The 22,424-nt window shown below is 36.6% G+C and overlaps 1 protein-coding gene across 1 annotated transcript in view; it reads left to right on the plus strand.

The window, feature by feature from the left end:
- LOC121427356 (lipoma-preferred partner homolog) overlaps window positions 1-22,424 on the plus strand; it is a 55,893-nt gene that overhangs the window by 22,454 nt on the left and 11,015 nt on the right. Inside the window, exons 4-5 of the mRNA XM_041623707.1 lie at window positions 1,302-1,364; window positions 18,023-18,224. Coding sequence (XP_041479641.1) covers window positions 1,302-1,364; window positions 18,023-18,224 — 265 coding nt within the window. The remainder of the gene's footprint in view (window positions 1-1,301; window positions 1,365-18,022; window positions 18,225-22,424) is intronic.

A 22,424-nucleotide genomic window follows, 5' to 3' on the forward strand; every position in this document is an offset into this window, starting at 1 on the left:
TAATGCGGATAATTAAATAAAAATTGCGTTCAGAAACTCCGAAAATAATCCGCACTATTTTTACGAGCGCCAGTCCTGAAAAAGGCGGATAATCGTCATGACAACTGGACACACCCCCTCCGATGTGGTGGTGTTGGGGAAAGGGTGACCTTGTGACCGCACCATGGCAATTATCCGCATTATTTGGAAATGCGTTCATAAAGTCAAAATCTGGTCCCGATGCTGCTATTATGCGGATAATAGAAGCATCAAAATAATGTGGATAACTCTGGTCCTCCTCTGATTTTACAACCAAATTATGCTGCTATTAGCCGCATACTTGGGTTTATGAAAGGGGTATTAGACACATTTAATGTACCAAGCAAATTTAATTCACAAGTTTTTTTTAATTCTGTTCTTTTGTTGGCTTTTATCATATGCATATGTTGACTTAAGATTCATTATACAAAAGTCCTTTTTAAATATAGTAATGAAAAAGAAATGTCAAATTACAGAGCTTGTACGTTCTTTACGCAATGAATGCAAATAAATTTGAGCCTTCCGTCAAAATAAGGACATGTAATTGTAAGTTATGCATTTATTGGAATTTTTTTTAGTAGTAAAACAATTAACTGTAGCTCTTTCACGTTGGATGGGTATCATGAAGAAATTTCTTAAATCTTATCAGGCATGAATCCACCTTTATGTATACACTGTACATAAGTATCTTCCATGCTATTTCCAATATCTGTTTAAAAGGTGAACATGGACATACTCACTAATATGATTTTTTCCCAAGCATTTTTAGAATGTTCTTTTCTTTTCTGTGATGGCTTTAGTTTCATGCACAAGTTAATGTTTTTTCTTTTGCTTGCTTCCATACTAACCTATCTTGAATTGCTGTTAAAGAAATTGTGTTTTTATTTCTCGGAAATAGGGAATTTAATTCTTGTGTCTCTTTGGATATTCTCTATGTGTGTAAAAGTGTAAATTTTATTTTATTATTAGAATGAAGAATAGATAATGCTTCATATTCCACATTTCCTTCATAATACATAGAGTAGGAAGATCTATTATGTAATAATCAAAAACTCATTTAAAGCAGTTCAGATGTACATGTAGAGTAATTTACATTTATTTTGTATAAAAAATGGTTTTACCCCTTATATTGCAAAATAAATCTGTTGAATTGTGTGATTTGCCGTTATGGATTCTACTTTGTATTTTTATTCAATTGTTTTTTTTTTCAATTTCTATTTATCTTTTCCTGCATCTGCCTTAACTGGGTTATTTGGCTTGGTGACCTTTTGACCCTATGATAGGCCCGCCGCCCATGCCGCCACCTAAAACATCACAGCGCCACCACGAGCTCAGCTATGTTAGAGGTAGAGCGCGCTTTTTAATAATGCTTTTCTATGTCTACTAAAACTTGTGTTGGTTTTTTTTTCTTGCTGGTATCTGTATTTTGTGGGCTAATTTTCGCTTCACTCTTTCATATTTTATTTCTGAGTGCACTTAGATTTTTTTCAGAGATAAACTTCTAAATCTCCTATTTTTACATGTAGTCATTGACATAGTTCTTGTTTTTATATTTTGTATCGAAAAGGATATATTTTTGTACTAGTTACATGTAGAACATGCTCATGTGGTGTAAAATGTATACAGTATACCTCTATTACTATTAGTTAATTTAATATTCTTTAGGATAGTATGTCCATGAATAGCATTCTATTAAACATAGTAATTTTCTGTTTTGTTTTCTAATGTTCCAATTCATAATTCTCATTGAATTTTTAGAACCTTTTTATCAGGTTGGGGATACTCAAGAATTGATCTAATCTGCAAAAACTGACTGAGATCTAATAGGTACTTTAATGATCAATTTGGAAGAAGATTATGAGTCTATAAAGTGGTAAAATATCGAAATCATATTCCTCATTAAAAAAAAATCCATTACAGTGTCACATTGCAAATTTCAAATTAGTTATATCTTAACATTGAAATAAAAAAGTGTCTATATTGATTGTTAAAAAGATTTTTTTTTTGTAAAACCTCTTTTCCTGGACCTGGTATAATTCACAGCATTTTTAAAAATGAAAACAGTCAAATGAACATACTACAGCTTCTGATGTGAAATGTTACTTTTTAGAGCTTTTGATTAGGTCTATAGAGACATGTGTTTTTGTCTTTTATGTGAATGTATACCCTCAGTTTTAAATTTCTTTATATTTCTTTTATATATCACTCAAATTCAATACATAGTTTACGAACAAAAAAGGGAGGACTTCTTCATTTGCAAACAGTACATGTATACACTTTCTGTTGATACTTTATGTAGTTGAGTGTTAATTTGTCTTACAAGGCAATGCAAGAAACTTCCGTTAAATTGTTAATTAATTGCGAGTTCCAAAATCGAACGTAAAGGGACATTGTATTTTGCAATTGAATGTAAATCAACTAAATATTTGCATTTATTGAAAGAGATTATTTGACTTTGGGTTGTTTTGGAATTGAATGTATATGTATAAAGTTTCTTGCAAAGCCCCATTTACATGTACAGTCAAAAATAAAAAATCTTAGAACTGAAGACCATTAATTTCTTCTGTCATTATTTACATTTTTTCAACATTTTGCTTTCTTCTAATTTCAATTTGCTTTCTTAACACTGTGTTCATACAATATTCTGCATGTTGTTATCCATAATTCATGTACGGTATTTAAAGCACTCTTTGCATACATTTCCTGTACTGCTGATTTGACATTAATTTATTGTATTTATTGTATGCATGTGATTTTCATTTCATGATATTTTATTTTGAATAATTATTTTGTGGTACATTGCAGACTTCATAGTGAATTTGTATGAAGTTTTGCATGAAACTTTCATTTTTTTTCTAACACATAATTATATTTGTTTAATGTTAGCATTTAATGCCAAGGTACTAAAGTAATAGTTGGCTTTTATGGTTTTGACAGAATTGCCATTGGTTCTTGTATAACTTGCATGAGTCTTATTAAAGTTACATTATTTTTATAATGATTCTATATTTCAGCACGTTTAAAACAAGGTAGGTCGTGATAATGGTCTATATAGATACTACATGTACAGCATGTATCGGCCATGCGTATATATTCTGAATAGTTATTGCTTTCATGTCATGTACAGAACAAGTACATTACTCCATAATTATTCTGCCTTTTTTATTCATATGAACATACATGTACATTATTTTATGGCTACATACTGCACATGTACAGCATATTTCCCCATCCTCACCACGTCTATAACGTTTCTTTCAAACACCTGAAACTTTTTAATATTCATCATTACAAGAGCTATTTATTGACCTATCATATAGGTTTTACATATATCCATACATGTAGCTTTATATCCGACCTCTTCCCCCATATGGAGTGAGTGTACTTGGTGCACCCCTGTGAATTGTTGGAATGCTCAATCCTGGCGATGTTAACAGATTGGATATTTTTGTTTTTTTCAATTCATATATTGAATGATTATCTATTTATTGTTTTATTTACTTATTAGTATATATTTATATATTTTTATTTATTTATCTATTTATTTAATTAATTTATTTATTCATTCATTCATTTATTTATTTATTCATTTATTTATCTTTTCATTTCATTTTAAATTCAAAAGGGCAGCTACTTGAGGTGATAAAATTCTATCACTGCGGGCTCTGCATTACATATACTTGTCATCATATTCACATAGAATTGGGAGCATAGCAAATGGGGGCAGGAGTAATGTTCTTGTATATTTTATCCTCTTTGAAATCTACACCTATTATAGTACATTCCAACACCTGGCTTCATCAGAGCAGGCATCATTCTACCCTTATACTTGTATCTCAATGAGTGTAAAATGGAGTGGTATAATTAGTCTGGCACAGTTGGGTTTGTTGGGGCCCCATTCATCCGGGAGAAAACCCTCGCACTTATAATTCAAACAGAAGGAGAATGTGTCTATATCAAACACATGCACCCATGAATAAATATAGGCGAGCAAAGCTTGAGTGTAGAGCTAGATTCATGCTGGATGTGAATGTATAACTATGATCCTTGTATAATTTGATGCGGGTCCCATTCCGTATTCTGATTATGATAACTTAGCCATGTACAGTGTGTCATGATAAGAGTGCTCGACAGCCTGTCAAAAGCAAGGATTCCACGAAAGACATTGTCTTTCTGAAGTGGGCCCCAGAATAATGTTGACTAGTATAAGTACAGCTAATTAGATATAGGATTGTAGATTAAATTCACACGAGACAATGTAAACCTTGATTTGACAGGAATGTTTATCAAAGTATACTTCTACTTTAATGTAAGCCTGTAAATAGGCAATGTGTGTTTTCAAGCCTGGTAATGTACATAAGGATACTTTGTTTCCATTCACAAACTTTATAGTAAAAATGTGTTGTTTAAAAATGTTAACTTTATTAACATAAAATGGTGTTTTTGAGTGAGTCAGATATTAAGTCCAGTGTGAATGGGGCTGGAAAGCTTGTTCGGATGAGAAAGATGCTCAATTTAACAGACATACTGTCATACCAATAGACCAGAAACATTGATGTGTCATTTCACACCACAGCAGTATGACTAATCAGCAAAACCATTCAACCGCATAATAATGAACAACTTCAAATAGATGGAAAGCTCCATTTTAAGCAGTTGGGATCGTATTACATATGTAAGGAATAATTTAAACATCTGAATTTCATAAAGGTCGATATGCATAGCATACCAGCCAACCAGTAAGATTTTATCAGGTTATTAGTTAGATTTTTTTTGGGGGGGTTCAAAATGGCAAAATAAATGGAAAAGGGAGCTTTTTAAAAGTATGTGCAGTATTGTGTACATGTAATTTTCCCCAAATTATATTTTGTTTTTGTTTCAAGCAAGAGTTTTCATTTTGAAAAGTGGGCAATTATAATACAGGTCTACATACATATTCATTATAGTCTGATATACATTCTATAGCAGAGGTACCTGTGGGGAATGAAATAAGGCTGATGTATTTGTTTACAAAATCATTCCGCAGTGATATGAAGAAATGTCTTGCTAATAGAGCCACTGCTTGTCAAGTATTAGGGTACATATAGGTTCATATTCTGCTGATTCCAAATGGCTTGCTTATTTTCATATTTACTGTAAATTTATTAATTATAGGAGATAATCAATTGATAAATGATAATTTTGTGGTCATCTTTTAAACCTCTGAATTAGAACTTATTTTGTAATCATCAGTATGCAGGTATACTTACTAGGCATCTCCCATGCAATCATTATCACCATTATCACCCATTGCATATATCTCCTTTTAAATGATATACAAGGGAATCCCACGATGTAATATTTAATTTCTCTGTAAACTCCATCGTTGGCTCCAAAGATATTCCTTGCCATGAATTGGTATATCCCGCAAGGACGATGATGTCATCAGTTGTCACCCCTGATAGCGATATCGTGATGATGACGAAGGATGATGACACCCGCAAACAAAGGAACAAACTTTGTCTGTTTGAAACCAGAATGGGGTCATGTCGACCAAGAAAGGTGCTCATCAGCAATTTTGAGGCGTCACCAATTTGGAAAATTTTTGACCCCCATTGTACTATCTGTATGAGACAAGGAGAAAAACAAGAGTAGACCCCCCCCCGCTGTCAATATGAATAGAGAGGACTAAATAATTATAATAACTTTTTTTTATATCCGGGTAGCCTCTCCAGGGGCTTGTTGCATAAAAGTTACCATTATGGTAACTTTGCCATCCAATGGTAACTTCCATGGTAACGATGATCAACAGCCAATCAGAATCAAGGATTTCAGGGAAGTTACCACTGGGTGGCAAAGTTGCCGCAATGGTATTCTTTTATGCAGCAGGGCCCAGTTATACATGTTGAACCTATTCTCCCACTGGACCCCGTATCACATATTGCCCTGCACCATTGTTAAATATTGACTGCCTGACAAGAAAGCAGAATCTAGTCCTTGGTATGACTTGGCTGGGGATTGAACCCATGACCTTCTGTTCATGAGGCGGGCGCTCTACCACTGAGCCACCTTGCCCAGTAAGATAAATACAAGATGCAACAAAAAAGAATGAAAGGGAATTAAAGAATTGGCAGGTTTAATGAATTGGGCATACATGTAGCTGGGAAGATTTATCTGTAGTCATGAGAAATGATTCAGACAACAAGTGCACCTCAATAATTTGAAGAGTTGCCTTAGAAGGTAAAATTGGATGTGAGAAGATTTTAATAAAGGGTATTATAAATCAGGAATATAATTTAATAACATCTTATGGTTGAATAAAGAGTCCCATATGTATGTCCTCTATTCTTCTGGCACGCCGACATATCATAGCTTTCATGGGAAATGGGGGCATTCCTATAGATAGAGGTGATGATGTCATCAATCGTCATCAGGGACAGACCGAGATGCTAATAGGATCACAATCGATGAAGCATCATTAGGACTTCTCGGAGACATCCATGTTTAGAATGGTAGCCTTACGTTGGTGGGGGCGCCAGGAGATGAGTCATGCAAAGACATGCCCATTAACTTGTAGGTTAATTTAACTGGAATCTATTGACTTGATAAAGAAGTGTGGGAATGACAAATAAAAGTCGGTCATGTGTGAATTGTCTCTTTCCTCTGGGCCTCTACTTAATTTGAAATCCAATTTGTGGATCGTGATTTGAGTAATCTGGCATTCATATATATGTACACCTAGAGCATACTTAGAAGATATTGAGAAAGGAAGATGAATTCAGAAAAGCACAAAGATAGGATTACCGGGGGGGGGGGGGGGGGGGGCTGTCATGGGAGTGCCTTAATGGGGCATATGAAAATAGTTGAAAATCCAGGATTTACTGGCGGGGGGGGGGGCACTTCAAGAAAATGAATAACAAGGAAAAAAGGGTAAATCACAAAACACAGCTCTAGATTTATTTAAACCAGGGGGTGGGGATGGGGGATCTTATCCACGCCTCCCCAATGATGTGAGTCTGAAATATATGGAATCTAAAATATATATGATCATCTACTTTGTTTTATTATGATAGAAGCATGCCTTGGAGGAAAGTTTTTCAATACTACCAGTAGAATTCAGGCTTAGACCACCAGGTTTGTTGTGGAGGTGAGGATGCCTTTGAAATTGAGGTCAACTTTGATGAATACCAAAATAAGTCATTTTTGGCAAGCACCTCATTATATTTCTCCATTGGAAGTACTTTTTATACCAAAATCAGACCGAAGTACCTTAGGAAAATATTTCAACATTGTAAAAGAGGAAATTGTGTATAGTACTACATGGTATGGTGCTTTGGTTTATGTATACTGGTGGCTGGAATGAAATTGAGTCCATAATACAATTTTGAATTATTGCATTAGAATATATTCACAGTTTATTTGAGCTATGATGAAATATGAAAAATATAGTAAAATACAATAATAATATAGAAAAAATATCCCTGTATGCTTTGAGAGACAAAAAATTAACGTGGCACATTTTTACAATGTGCGGATAGCTTTCATTACCAACTAATGTTCTCTGAAGAAAGAAAGGATGGGGGAAGCTTTGAATGGTCATGTTCATAAACATATCGCAAATAACATTCCTAGACATACTGTATATCAAAGCAATATCTCCTGTAATCCCTGAACATATGTCACTGGCTGTGGTATGCTCTGATGTCTTGCCTGACATATTTTTTCATCCAGTTAAATCTGGAGGAATGAACCATTGGGATTACAGAGCAAATTGTGAGCATGCCTATCATGGCAGTAAACCTGTTCAGTGTAAAGTATAGCCCCGTTCACATTAATCAGTGGGTAGAGCGGGGGTTTCGGATTCCGGTGACCCGGGTTCGATTCCCAAGTGGTGCGCTATTGTCCTTTGGTAAGGCATTTATCCTCATTACCAGGTCCCTCAAAGAGGACCTTAAGCTGTTGGTCCCCTGGTTGCTTGCTCATAGGCATTCGTGCTTTCATAGCAGTCAGGTAAAAAACCTTGGTATACATTAACCTTCAAATGATGTTGAGTATGTAGGCTTGCTAGGCCAGCCTTAAATATCTACAATGTTGGCCTTCACAACAAACTTGATTTGTGCAACACAGTTAATCTAGTACAGTTTAACATTGGTGTTTATTTATTGTTTATAAATTATGTAACAAACATTTCCTTTTAACCAGTGTTCATGAAGCTTCATTCACACTGTAAAGTAAACCTCTCCTCTCAGACTTAAAGAATGTTGCGAGAAAAAATTTGCGATTGCAAATTTACAGAAGATATATCAATTTTATCTAAAGCAAACCAATTTATACTTATTAATTTGCAAGAAGCACAATTAGTTCACTCAAATTGACTTGAGATTGATTGCAACTTCGTAACATATCGAATCCTATGGGACACTAACTGCACGTGCTTTCCGCGCGTGTCTACCACTCTATGGAAATACCATTGGAAATTTCATGTTTTGTTAACAATTTTGTCATTCCTGAAAAAAGTTCCCACTTTTATCCGTAGTTCCAATGATATAATGCTGATGATATCATATTATTTCCATTAAATAATTGAAATTTTTGCAAAGATGTTAATTACATTCGCGTTTTGGGGTCAAAAACATCCCTTTCATATCAAAAATAGGATGAAACTCAACGTAAAATTCTACTTTATGTCACCACAAACGATTTCCCACTCGATCCAATTTCGCTTGATGGTATCTTACAGCTTAGTTCCCATGAGTCATTGTGCAGTTTTCTCTAAGCTTTACGATGATGTAAGAATGATGTTCATTGGTCAAACTTCGCGTTCGCGTTTTAGCTTTAAATAAACATGTGTCAGACCACAAGCCAATGGCAAAAGTTGTCATATTCGGGCCGGGCGCGTACTGTACCTAATATGCAGTGCAGCAGGCAGGGGCCACGGCCGCCGTGCCCTAGCGTATAGCCCGGTATAGCCCTAGCGCTAGCCGGGCTGCGCTTGTGTGACTTTGCGTGCGCCGCTGAGCATTGGCGCGCACAAGGGGTCCAAAAGACGTAAAAGGACTTGATATGCTCCGCTACTGAGACCATTCATGTCTCACACATTTTTGCCATGTAATAATGTTAAATAAATTTATGCTAAACCACAACATCTGTTCCAGGGTATAACAAGCCAGTGCCTCTCTAATAATGAGCCGAATCCCCTTCTGAAATGTTGTGTCTGTTTAATGTGTGTTTTAAAGGACAAGTCCACCCCAACAAAAAGTTGAAATTGAAATTGAAACTTTATTTACCACAATCTTCATAAAAAACATACAAATCAAAAAGTATAAATATTTCAATAAAATACATAATAACAAAAGTGAGTATATTTAAGAATAGTGGAAGGATCACTAAAAAGTTACAAGGAACTTATAAGTTAATGATCCTGGAATTAACACAAAACAACACAATTAAAAAACAAATGCAGTAAGGAAATACAAAACAACAAACATAACAAAAGTATACAATTGTATCTATATCAGTATTACTATTAGTTTTAGACTTTCTGCATGAAATGTATTTTTAGATGTCTTTTAAAGCTTTGAAGGGTTTTGCACTGCTTGATATTTTGAGGGATCTTATTCCAAATAATGGGACCCCTACATAAAAATATGTTGTTTGAGAAAGAATAATGGCCATATATTGCACGAGTATCAGCTGAGTTTCTAGTATTATATGTATGTATATCTCTACTGGTTTGGAAAATGTTCTCAAAATTATTAGGCAAAAGCTTGTTATAATAGGAATACATAAAAACAGATAATTGAAAATCATGTAGTAATGAAATTGGGAGTATATTTAAATTCAAGAAAAGAGGTCTGCTATGACTTAGAAAGGGTTTATGGCATATTATACGAACTGCTCTCTTTTGAAGAAGAAAGATGCGGTTCAGTAAGTGTTGCTTGCAGGATCCCCAAACAATATTGCAATAAGATATGTAAGGTAAAATCAGTGAATTATACAATGTAAGAAGAATATTTTGTGGTAAAATGTCTTTAAGTTTACTCATTATTATTCCTATTGTTTTGGAAACTTTCCTTAAAACCTCATAAACAGATTTCATGGAGAAACGTTCACATTCTTCTGCCATGTGATTGATTATAATATGGTCGCTGAATCCATGAAGTTCCACAACGTCCCAAAATCACATGAAAAGTCAATGTTAAGTACAGTATCTTTCAGTTTTAGCAGTCAATTTTGAGTTTCTTCCAGTTTCAGTATTCTCTAGCTACAATGTATATGGTCTATCATTTCACCAAAATTCAGAACCCAATACGCACTAACTAATGAGATAATTGAAGTATAAAAAAACGACACCAGCCTCAAAACCCTTTGTAAAATAATCCATGAAAAGGCAGGCAGGTGCACCCCATTTCTATGCACGCTGCAGTAAGATTTTCCACAAAACGACACTTGTCATGCTTGTGTTTGAATCACTGCTATGTCAAGATTTGATGTTCATTTGATAAATTACTAACATAGAAGGCAGAAGTAGATACCTGGCTCTTGGTATGTGCCTTCTTCATTCTATTAAACTTCATAATCATATAGCAACGGGCAGTTGAAATTGTGAAAATCTTCATTCGTGTTTAACTCAAAAAGTGATTTCATAGATCAGCGGTTGCTCGTGCCACTTTGTCGATTCGGCAACGATATATGTGAACCCAGTAATCTTATTTTGAGCTGATTCCATTTCTCGTGAATGTTTAAAAAATGTGACTGGGTGCCCCTTGTAAATTCTGTTGATGTCTTTCTAAATTGCAGTTATAGAGTATAATGAGCAGATGCCCCTTGTAATGTCTGTTTTGAAGTATAACAAGTTGATGCCACTTCTTGATATCCGTCATAAAAGATAATGAGCTAGTGACCCTTTTAATGTCTGTTTTTAAGTGTAGAAGGTGATGCCCCTTCTAAATTTCTGTCATAAAATATAATGAGCTGATGCCCCTTGTAATGTCTGTTTCAAGTATAATGAGCCGATTCCCCTTCTGTAATGATTGGATACCCTTGTGTAGCTAGGTCGGCCTTCTGTGCCAGAATACTTGGGATGTTTAGAAGGTCTGGTCCTGAACTCCTCTCTCATTTATTACACCATCAACACTCGGTGACATTTTCAGGTTGACTACCTATTGCTGGGCTCTGGTTTAAAGTGATTGGTTAACATTGGTTTGACTTTTAAAAATCTGAGCTAGAAGGTCACACTTGTCAACTGTGTCTGTGATATGTTACAAAAATGAAGCCCAGAAAAAATTGCGTTCAAAAATAATTATTCAGTGCTTCAAAAATTGAAACATAAAGTGACCGGAAACACCATCTTAATTTCATCCCATACACTTATGTGTACTATTTAGGCGTCTCGAAGACGCCTATACAAAATCAGGGTTTGCCTTGTAGTTTTAGCTTTTCATTCTCAATAATGGTTGTTTTCAGGGTTTATTAGTTCTAATACATGCACTTGTACACATGTTTCATCTTGGTTTGAGAATTTTTTAAATCGGCTGCTCACAAACTTAAACGATACCTTTAAAGGATGAAGTCTGTATCAACTTACATAATATTTGTAAGGAGGAGATAGTACAAATAGAGTATGTTGGAGGGAGTGGGTGAGGATGATCTCTGTGAGCGCAAGGTGAATTCGGGTGACCCACCCCTCCCCCCCTCTCCATAGTTCCACTCAATTCTTTATTCTATTTCCATTCAAAACAATACAAAGTAATATAAATCAGATACAATTTTACAGACGAGCATCCTTCCTTTTTAAAAGAAAACAGTTGGGGACTAAACCAGATTTAAAACTTGGAGGACTGACTGACTGTGGTTGTAGGGTTGGTAAATGAAGTTTGTATCAATTACATAATATTTGTAAGGCAAATGGAGTATGGAGGTACATGTACATGTATGGGCATTTGTTGAGGAGAGATGTTGATCACGTTTTAGAAGGACGATTGAGTTTGAGGTGGATGGTCAGAGCGGAAGGGGTGACCGAAGAAGACATGGAAGAAGCAAGTGGTGTAGGAGAGTAGGAGGGTTGGGTTGAGAGAGGAGGATGCACCGAATACAGAGAAGTGGAGGGAGGGGGTGACTGTGATTTCTGTGAGTGCAAGGTGAATCTGGCCGACCCCCCCCCCCCCTTAGTTTTGGACTAAACCAAATTTAAAACCTGACTGACTGTACATTGTACATGCCCTCTCTTAATATGATTACTGTGATTATAGGATTGGTAATTTTTATGTACTGTACATACCGACCTAGTTTTTCCAGCCTTATTTTTCCCGCTTTTTTAACTGGCCATATTACCGTGGTTTTGTCTCTATAGTATCCATGTACATGTACAAAAGAGCCCCAAACAATTATTTCCTTAAATTCATTTTATTTTCATGTCGTGTAAACAAAATGACAGTATCAATAACTTGAAATCATCCACAAATTAGATCCCTGTAGGCCTGTACACTATAAAATTTCCAATTAAACTGTGTCCCACAAAGTTTAGCATTTTGGAAATGTATAGCCAATTGGGTAAGCTTATACTTTAGCACATCAAAACTAGTAGAATATTTTAATTAAGTATTGTGTCACTATGCAATTGATATTCTGGTACTTGTATTGTAAAGGTCCTGCAATTCAGCCTTTGGCTGCGAATGAATTTTCAATAAACCATTTCCATATTTCTGTTCATAAAGGCATTTGGTAATCTGAAAGCCTGAACCATAAAAACACAGATTTTGATTATGAGGGATGATGAATTATTCTTAAAATGTATGCCTCATTAGATTGCTCTGTTGGGTGGTAATTGGACTTTAGAATTCTGGCACATTTCAAGGATTTTATTTTCCAATTTCATTTCAGTAATATATCAATTTGGTTATTATGCATAATCTTTGAATTTTGGGGGAATAATAATGATAACAGTGCAAGAGTTCCAAAATGTACATGTTGCATTTATAGCGTCTGCCAGAAATGAAACCTGCTAAAGCTTTACAGCTTGGCTTTTAGTATGGTGGTTGGGCTGGTCCAACATTTAAATGAATTATATCTTTGGCTTCTAAATCCATTTTTTATTCAAGATGGCTGAAGAAAGTTTGTTCCAAGATATTAAAATACTTTTCCTCTCAACTGTAAAATTGTAATGTAGATATTCAAGTATGTAGTAGCATCTAACTCATTAATTATCAGCAGTCTTCAATCCCCATTCTGCGTCATAACCTTACATATGAAAAACAAGCCATGCTTTGAAGAAGTGATTGATAATGTTTTTGAAAGGTTTTTCAAAATATTGGTCTATAGGTTAGTACAATATTTGGTACAACAGAATATTTTGTTTTATCAAATTTGATTTGCTCTTATGGTCACAAGAGAAAAATTCTCAACTGTGTCCCGTGAGTCCTGTATAAAAATGTTGCTCCTCAAATGATTTTTTTTGTGTGTGCAATATTTAAAACATATGAAGAAATTTTGATGTTGGATATTAGGTTTCCCTATAGAACAACAACAACAACAATAGCACACTCAGTTCATAGAGTGCAGGGGGGGGGAGGGGGTAGAGGGATATGCCTTCATCTCCTGATGGATGTTTACTGCCATGCCATCAAGTCGAATCACTTCAAGACATTGCCGATCTGCAATCTTAACAATAAGCAATGTGATTTCAGAGACTAAACCATCCGCTACTAAACAGAGATGACATTTCTAAATACGACCCATCTCCACCCACACAACATCCCTGGCATTCTCTATGAGATGAAGTCACGGTAGACTGAAATCATCGGTGATTTTCACTGACACCCGTTACAAGCTACTGAAATTCCTCCTGATTGGCTGAGAACAGGCTAGTTGGTGAAAGTTTGCCTCATGAAATACTTCCCTCAGTATTCTGATCATACAAAATATATGATACTGCAGCACATGATATAGGCCTATACATGCTAATGCCTATCTTTATATACCTCTGCTATTGTAATTCCGTACCATTGATGCTCACCTCCGTCAAAATTTCAATGTTTTGTATTTGAAATATTCAGTTGAACCATGGAGGTTTTAAAAGGATGATCAAACTTTAGGAAAACAGTAGGCCTACACATCATTTCTACTACTGTATGACTACTAACTAGGCAATATTTGATGTTGAAATAGATGAAGGGTCTCACAACTATCATAGTTTGGAATATTTTTGTTTTACTTTTCAATCGTTATTTTGTTAGGAAAATTCCTATCCTTCACATCAAAATGTTTCTGTTTTTTAAATTTTAGTATTCCAGCCGTGTAAACTTAAATTGAAAAAAAAAAACATCTAGCTTCTTGTGGCGTCTCATGATAATGATAATGTGTAGTATCGCCATGAGGATGGGATTCATTTAGGATAGTATGGAAACATTTCCTTAGAATTTTCAATTATTTTGTTATCAGGGAATTTTCTGTAGTAAAATTGAACATCAAACTCTTTTTCAATTTGAAATAAGATCAACATTTCCAATTAATCATGTCATCTATCCCTTTGTGTGGTGATGATATGCGGTATCACCACAATGTCCATAAATGTCAGGTTCTCTGGGGAGAGATGATATGTCCATATTTTTACTGCATTCCTCCATCCATCCATGTACACAAATTTTATTACACCCCCCTGAAGCAAAATTTACTACCGTTTATCGCTGGAGATCCGAGTACAAATCCTCCCCGACATTTCAATGCAATTACGTCCACCCTCGCCCGCGGGGCGTATGTTCGGTAGCGCATAAAGGCTGTGCCGCTCCTTCGCTCTATATTGGATCAGACATCCATTGCTCGGCGAGGTGTGACTAGCAGCCAAGCGGACGATGATAAATTCATCATCAATGAGCGCAAGTGTTCGACCAAGTACATGCCCTTAATCCCTGTCCTTGAGGGCTTGTTTGTGACCTGGAGATGCACTTGGTTGTAATGTGCTTTGTAAGGACACTGGCAATGATTGCATTAGGTGTGTTATTTTATAGAAGGATGCACTTGGTATATCAAGATGTAGTGACCTTAAAGGGGAAGTCCAGGTGAATTCCTTTAGGAGTTGACACAAACCTTCAAGTATGTTTAATGATAAAATTATTTTCACTGAAATATGGAATGCAGAGTATTGTATTTACAATAAGAAATTAAGATTTACAAAACTGTGACATGGTTTACAATGTAGGGCTACATACATGTACTTTATTTTAGTTTAGTTTTTTATTCTTAGGACCCGGTGGGTGTTTCATAAAGCTGTTCATAGACTGGTGATCCCGTCGTGTTGTAAATGGTATATTTATTGGCGATGGTTTAGCACGTACGAAAGGATAATAATAGTGTACTAGTATATCAGTAGACGCTCATGGCGCTAACCGAGCAACAGTTCTCTTTTACAATGTAAAAATTTGATTTTATAGAAATTTATTTAAATACTACACAAGAACCATGGACAAGTACAATGTAAGAATAATAATTTCACATCTGCTTCATTCACCCCAACCCATCCATCAGCCCATCATCATGCGGAACCCAGTGCCCTCTAGCTGCCCTGTTCACTGACAATTTAAGAGGTAAACCCAGTCAGTACATAACTCACAGGAGCTCTAGCAATCTGAGGATTGCTAAAGCAATCACCCGTCGTTCTTAAAGTTGCTCTTAACTTATGAACAGCTTTATGAAACGGTCCCCTGGTAACATTTCCAAAGGTAAAATTTCCATATTACAGCAGAAATGATGAGGGGGGGGGAGACAGAACATGTAATTCTCCCAGACCAATGGGTGGGGCATCTTGTTCAGGTAGGATAGCATCCCATTGCCATGGACTTGGATGTCCTTAGATTTCTAACCCTCGGTATTAAAGCTTTTGAAACAGCAAATGAGTTTTAGCAGTTTTACCAAAAAACTCATGTCTCTTTTCAGTAAAGATACAATATCATGTAGGTGTACATAGCCTTTGTCTTCACATTTAAAATAAAAGCCTGCTGTACTTTGTGTGTGAGGGAGGGAGGGAGGGAGAAATTAAGGAGGGGTAGATGAAGGAGGGATTGAGATGAGGGAGGGCAGGGGAGGTGAGGGAGTGAGAAGGAGGGGAAGCAAGGAGGGGGAGGAGGGATGGGAGATGGAGGGGGGGGGGAGTAAGAAGGAGTGAGTAAGTAAGGGTTGAGAATAGAGGAGGGAGGGATCTAGATGAAGGGTAGGGGAGATGAGGGGGAGGGAGTGAGAGGAGGAAGAAGAGGGGAGGGGAAGCAGGAAGGAGGGGAGGGAGGGGTGGGGGTAAGAAGGAGGGAGGAATTAAGGGGGGGAATAGAGGAGGGAGTGCAGGGGAGGTGAGAGGGAGGGAGTGAGAGGAGGAAGAAGAGGGGAAGCAAGAAGGAGGGGGAGGGAATGGAAGAATGGAGAGGGAGGAACTTCAGGCAAGAGGAGGGGAGCGGTTGAGGATGGAGGGAAGAGGAGGGAGAGGAATGGGCAACAATGGAGGGGAGAGAGGTAGAAGGGAACTAAGTACGGGTCGTTTGGTCCAGTGGTTAGAGCATTGGACTCATAATCGTAAGGTTGTGAGTTCGAATCCCAACTCTGCCATTGTCTCCACTTTGATAAAAAGGCCCGAGAGTGATATCTGTTGTCTATAACGTCAGCCACTATGACTGATTAACCTAGACGTAAAATGTTTCATAAGTAATTGGATATATACCAGCTTGGCGTTTACCAGCAAAATACTGTTCTGCCAAGTTCCTACGGGAGATACCACAAACAGAAACAGAAGTAGGTGTATCTGATTCTTTTCTTGTTTGTCATCTCGAGAGACTCACTGAACTATCAATCCTCCAAAAAGACTCCAATTCACTGTCTTAATATGGTGATAGAAATAAAATGAAAGTAAACTTAACCATGAGTACCATAGTTCCAAAGAAATAAACATTTCAGCAGATATTTATCCAGTATCAATATCACAAATAATTGGAATATCTTGTCGTGTAAACCCATCTTTTTTCTATTGATTATGAATTACAGGGTTAGTAGATCTTGTGGGAGCCCCAGATATCAACTTAGAATTTAAATGCAGTTTATGTAATCAACACAGAATATTAATTTAAAACTTATAAATATGCATCCAATCTTCCAGAATCAATTACTAAAAATTAGCAAAATATATTGGTCACTTTTGACTTATGGCTGTACCCCCTATGCCAAGTAAATTGGTAATTTAGAAAAGGACATGAAAGCACGACCCATTGAAAAATAATGTAGTTGTGGCATTGTATTTACATAACCAATTCTTGTTTTTCAACACCAGTTTGTTTAAGCGGCTCTGTTCATTCTCTATTATCTGCGGACTGGTATATTTTCCTGCAGCAATTCATGTACAGTCCCACCCATAGTAAATCATGTGATAGATATTTCATCTTCACCTCGTGCCCTTACACGAAACATGATCGGGTGATGAGTGCGAGAGAATGTAATCGACTTACCCCATACCGTACAACATTGCCAAGTATGTAGATTAAAAAATACCATGAGACACCCACGAGACATGTTTCAGCAGAGTAAAATGCCAAGAAATCCTTGAAAATAAAAGGATGGGAGGCAGAAATAGAGAGATATATATATATAATGTGTGTGTGAGAGAGAGAGAGAGAGGGGGGGGGGGGGAGGTGGAGAGGAGTGGGGAGGTGGGGATGGGAAGGGGGGAGGTCTGAATTGGATATGCACATGTATGGTTATAATATATAAAGGTTTGCACTTTGCACTATACTTTTCATATATTCCACATAGATAGCTCACAGATACCTCACAAAGTCCAATGATATTCCTTTCCTTGGTAAATGTATAATTCTCCATTTCTTCAAAATATATCTCCTTTTTTTAAATACAGAATAATCATATCATTCAGTTTCCTCATATTCAGTATGTACATGTACGTAAATGCAGTGGATGTTACATGTAGTTGTTCAGTATTGCACCTTGGATGTACCAATACAGAAATTAAATATCATTCATCTATTGTATTTTGCAGGACTACCATCTTACGCTCCAGTCGATCTACCCCCTCCACCATCCCCCGACCAAGCCTATGGGGGTAGGGACGATGCCCCTCTCCCTCCCCCTCCCCCAGAGCTGATGGGATCCAGCCCCCCAGCCAAGCCTTCTCCTACCATGCAGACGTACAACGAGCCTCACCCAGCAGTCCAACCAGGATACAGGCAACCATCTTACAGGTACAGTATATCTTTGAAAAATAATGATATGATTAATGAGCACCAGAACAATCATGCAATCAACTCTTGTTTAATGTTGTGCATTCCTCATTCATGAGCAGTAAAAGCTGATGAAGATTTCAATCATGGATGGATGATAGCATCCTTTGTAAAGATCAGGGCCCGTATTCCTTAAACGAGATAAGCATGCTTAAGTAAAAAATCTAAGCATTTTGTCTTATTTTTCTGTCTAAGATAAAACTCTTAGCCAAAACGCGTATTCCATAAAGAATTGGCTAAGAATTTTGTCTTAGAATTTGGCTCAGAGGTTATGCGCAATTAAGACAGATATAGGATGAATGGCTAAGTAACTTTTCTTAAAACTGCAGATTCTGTATTTCATAAATACAACATGGCTAAGAATTTAGCCCTGTAACTTTAAGACAGCTGTGAGTTGTCTTAAAGAGAAATGCCAGTAGTTGCAGTAAACACTGATTTCATGAAAAAGTCTGTACAACCAGGCTTAATTGTCAGTATATCATCGAGGATCTAGATCTGGTACAGTTACATAAACTAAACTTTGTGAAATCTTGAAATCTACGCTAAAAATTGTTCACACTGAAGATCACCAACACAGATAAGCGCACGTGGGACAGTGTATTATTGTTGCTTTGAATGTCGGCCCGACGCTTGACCTGAATCCTGTGCTTATTTGCTGATTTCTCAGCAATTACACAATTTCTTCCAGAATCCTTTGGCACATACATGTATGTTTTATTCATACAAACAGACACTTTAGTGGTCATTTCCTTGGATTCTGTACGAACTCATTTTGATATCGTTACCACAACTGGCATTTACCTTTAATGCTGTGCATTCCTTATTCATGAGCAGTAAAAGCTGATGAAGATTTCAATCATGGATGGATGGTAGCATCTTTCGTAAAGATCTGAACTGTACTGAATGCATATCATAGACCTGTGTCAAGACCTAGTTAATGCTCTCATGTAGATGCAAGGGTTTTGAGCACTTTGTTCATGGACCCCGGGGGGCCACTTACATTGACGAGTGGATACCATGCGCGACCAAAAAACACGTAAAAAGGATGTCTTTTTCACGATAGGGCACGTTACGTACGTAACGTGATAAGGGTGTCAAAAACACAAAAATAATGAAAAAAGGGTATCTATTTCGCTAGGAAAATTACGTGTTTAGGGTCGAATTTGCGGGGATGATAAAACAAAATTAAAATGTTTTATAAAGGATGTCGTTTTTGCCCCAACACTTCGTGTTTAGGCCTAGTCCGATTTGCGCGAGGTGTAGACGTTGGGGTCGTACTAAACCAAATAGGGTAAAGCCGACGACCAAACAACAAAACATTCCTGTACTTGTTTAGGGGTTCATTTCAGGGAATATTTGCCAAAAGTATCGTTTTGTTTCCAATACTTGTTAAGGGTAGGGTTTCACACGCCAATACTTGTTAAGGGGTGCATTTTCAGAATATGGAAAATACGTGTTTAGGGTGCTTTTTGAGACCCCCCCGGGTTTTCTAGTTTTCCTCAGTAGATTTGAGTGAAAATTTTGGTCACTCTTTACTGTCATATACAGTATGTTGAATGTTAGGCCTATAATGATAGCCATTCCATATCCAATCATCATCATTAATCTTTGTTTATAGTTTGTGTAAATCCCATGGAAACATTTAAATCTTGTCAAAGCTTGTCATCATAACAAGGCGTAATATTCTCAAGACCCCACCCTTATGTACAGTATGTTGTGTAGGTTTGCACCTGTTCTTGATATCAAACAGATCATGATCAAATTACAAACTAATCCATATCATCTTTCCCCCTTCTGCTGTACAGAAGAAACTGCCAAAAATTTGATGAAAAGGAATTTTATCTGAGTCATACACGAATTGCGATGAGGAAGGGTAATTGTAGGTCTTGGGTGGTCTGTGTCTTTGAGATTCAACTAATTTACATAAAAGGAGATGTTAATATCGGACTATAAATTTTTATTATATCATCAATCTATAAATGAGAGGATGACGATGACAACAATGGTGGTGGTGATGAAGATGACAACGGCGGCAATGATGATTATGTTGATGATGATGATGATGATGATTGTGATGGTGATAGTGGTGATAATGATGATGATAATGATGATGATGATTTTGATGATGATTTTGATGATGATGATTGTGATGATGATGATGATAATGATGAAGATGATGATGACGATGATAATGATGATGATGATTTTGATGATTGTGATGATGGTGATGATGATGGTGATGATGATGATTTAGATGATGATGATTGTGGTGATGATGGTGATGATGAAGATTGTGATGGTGGTGGTGATGATGATGATGATGATGGTGATGATGATGATGATGATTTTGATGATTGTGATGGTGATGGTGGTGATGATGATGGTGATGATGATGATTTTGATGATGATGATTTTGATGATGATGGTGATGATGATTGTGATTGTGATGGTGGTGATGATGATGATGATGATCATGAAGATGATGATTGTGATGGTGGTGGTGGTGATGATGATGATGATGGTGGTGATGATGATGATAATAATGATGATTGTGATGGTGATGGAGATGATGACAAAGACCATGAGGATGGAGAGGATGCGGATGATGATGATAAGGATAGTGATGATCATGACAATTACAATGATAAGTTCATTGATAATATTGAATTTATATAGGAAGCAACCAATTAGGTACTCAAGGGAATATTAACCCAGCTTATCAAGGCAAATCTCATTTCATATTTGCAAAGGATTTAGTCAAAAATACAAAATTGTAAAAAGTGTGATTTTTCCTAAAAAGGATCATAAAAAATGTCCTTTTTAAAATACACTGTAGGCCAATTGTAATCATGTTAAGGACCTTGTCATTGATTTTTCTCTTTTGAGAACACTCCAAGCATTTTTCAAGTGGCAGTTTAGATCTATAATTATCTTTTCACATCACACATCAATTATAATTCAATTTTCTCAACGACTAGATGCTGAATTAGACGGACCTGTTTGATTCCGAAAGTGGATTTTGAAGATATCTTCTAGTATTACTCACATCCTGTCCCCGTAATATAGGACAGATATATACACTTGACAGTCGTAATAGACTCAGTTTGAAGCAAGTTCTTGGCCAGATACTGTCTTGGTTATAAATTTGTCCGGCCACAGATAGTGTGCACCATCCTGGATATAACTGTTTTTGCTCGATGGGAAGTGCGATATAAAGCTGTGAACCAGAGTGATTTTTTTCTTTAAATTGGAAGGATTTTTAAGGATATTATTACACAAAGATGGAGAAGCTTATTGTTAGGTAAGTTGTCACTGCCTTGAAGTACTCCAAAAGTGGTTTTGTTAAACCAGGGCCCTGTCTTGCAAAGAGTTGTGATTGATCCGATCAATCACAACTATGGACAGCCAGCAACGTCATCTAAAATTCAAATGTGTTCAGAATATTTTCTTAATATGATATTCATTGATTTTATTCACAAATTCATCATTCTCTTGAAGATTCAGTGTGATTCTATATGTATACTTTAAAGGAGATTATGCAAATTTCCTGTAGAAATTCCCTAATATCAGCCAATACAGATCAAAGTTCAAAATTTCTATTGATCCGAAACCCTTTTGTGACAAGATCCATAAGTTTAGGGGTTCTCAGCCATGTGGTAGGATGGTATTGGTAGCCAATCATTTGGATGAACTGTTTTTTGATCCATTGATGTCAGCTCAGACTGCCTCGAAGTTCGTCAGTTCCAGGTATTCTCTGATCGGGAAATTTACCCCGATCAGAAAATACCTGGGATTTTGTTAATGTGAAAGCAAACTACGCGTAATCTCCCCGAAAGAAAATACCCGCTAAATAGTAGGTACTTGGCGAAATTACGAGAACTTTCGCGGGGATTTTTCCAAGGTCGCAGGTATTTTGGCGATGTGAAAGCAAATTACGGGAACTTTTACCCCAGCGTGTCGTTGGGTGTGGGAGCTGTGGGTGGCTGCTGGGCTAGTGATTTTGAATCTCGCGCCTTGTCTGCTTATCAGACCATACTATGCGCATGCTCGTAACTTCAGGAACTTATAAATCCCGAAGGGTATGTTTCTGGGCGGTGTGAATGCAGGAATAATTAATGGGTATTTTTTAGCCGAAAACAATTCCCATAATTTAACGGGGAT

The sequence above is a fragment of the Lytechinus variegatus genome, chromosome 14 (assembly GCF_018143015.1).
Source record: "Lytechinus variegatus isolate NC3 chromosome 14, Lvar_3.0, whole genome shotgun sequence".
Lineage (NCBI taxonomy): Eukaryota > Metazoa > Echinodermata > Echinoidea > Temnopleuroida > Toxopneustidae > Lytechinus > Lytechinus variegatus.